The sequence below is a fragment of the Clarias gariepinus genome, chromosome 7, assembly GCF_024256425.1.
Source record: "Clarias gariepinus isolate MV-2021 ecotype Netherlands chromosome 7, CGAR_prim_01v2, whole genome shotgun sequence".
Classification (NCBI taxonomy): Eukaryota; Metazoa; Chordata; class Actinopteri; order Siluriformes; family Clariidae; genus Clarias; species Clarias gariepinus.
Window position 1 is genome coordinate 16,617,501 of NC_071106.1, and position 1,213 is coordinate 16,618,713.

Sequence of the window (1,213 nt, forward strand, 5' to 3'; positions counted from 1 at the left end):
CTAGATTGCAATCATCGTCTTGCCTTTTTCTTCAACCCGTCAGCAGCCCACCAGTTCTCCATTCAGCTGTAGAAACTTATGTAAAACTTATGTAAAATCTTTTCGGCACATTCTTTCTTTCTTTGCTTTTTTTTTTTTTTTTTTGGAGAGTAAAGCCATTTATGCTCCCAAAAGAATGAACATTGGCCTACAGAGGTTCCTAGATGGATGATATGGCATATATCTTCCAAACCATCATGACTGCCTTTTTTCAGGTCACAGTTTCAATTTATGCATAAAATCTGTTTAAATTGAGAAATTGTAGTTAAGTTGTAGATTAATTGTAGATAAGTTGTAGATTAATTGTAGATAAGTTGGTAAATTGTAAAACCACTCAGTCACTTACTTGAGTCGAAGTCTGTTTGTATTCAGGCATTTGCTTTGTTGTGTTTAATGTAGGAATTTTTGCCAGCCTTAGGCAACAGCCTGCAGCGTATATTTCTGCCACTGCTACAATACATTTTCCTAATAGGCTACATTTTAATCTTAAAAATGCTCAAGTTGTAGTGCATGCATTGATTGTTTATGCACACGCTCATAAACAAACTGCATCAATGTCTGGCAGAACAAACAGCTCTCTGTCTTTCCCTGAAAAACAAGGTGCTACAGTAGGAAAGTTGCCCATTAAAAAAAACTATTCTCACCAAATAATAAAACTATGTACTTATAACTAATAACTTGCAGAATTATAATCACATAATGAGCTTACTGTATATGCATATGCAGCTTAAAAGGATGAAACAAATAATTAAAACTAAATACCCAATCTCCTTTTGGATTCCTTTAGTTTAGAAAAGAAACCAACTTTAGTTAAAAAGAAACCAACTGTTATGAAGTTTTTTTTATGATTTGGTGTTTGTTTGTTTGCTTGTTTTAGAATCTACACATTAATCCATTTTGTGGCATATATTGACACTGAGATAAATACTGTAAGGAAACAGTCTGAATCCAGTCATGAAACAATGGTATGTTATCTTTCAATTCAGAAAATGTTTTCTTTTGAATCTGAATTAAAAAATCTTTTTATAACAAATAAGTGTGAAACAACAGAAAATAAAAGATTGCTTGGTTGTGGTTTCTCTATAGGTTCCAGAATCCTCAAAAACTAATGTTCAGTCTGGCACACCACTGGAAATGGAATTCATGCAAATAGAAGCCAATAGATGATAAGTGG

At 32.9% G+C, this 1,213-nt stretch overlaps 1 protein-coding gene across 1 annotated transcript in view; it reads left to right on the forward strand.

The window, feature by feature from the left end:
- LOC128527639 (chitin synthase chs-2-like) overlaps positions 1-1,213 on the forward strand; it is a 9,783-nt gene extending 8,570 nt beyond the window's left edge. The window contains exons 18-19 of the mRNA XM_053500103.1: positions 917-1,004; positions 1,126-1,213. Coding sequence (XP_053356078.1) covers positions 917-1,004; positions 1,126-1,206 — 169 coding nt within the window. The 3' untranslated portion in view covers positions 1,207-1,213. The remainder of the gene's footprint in view (positions 1-916; positions 1,005-1,125) is intronic.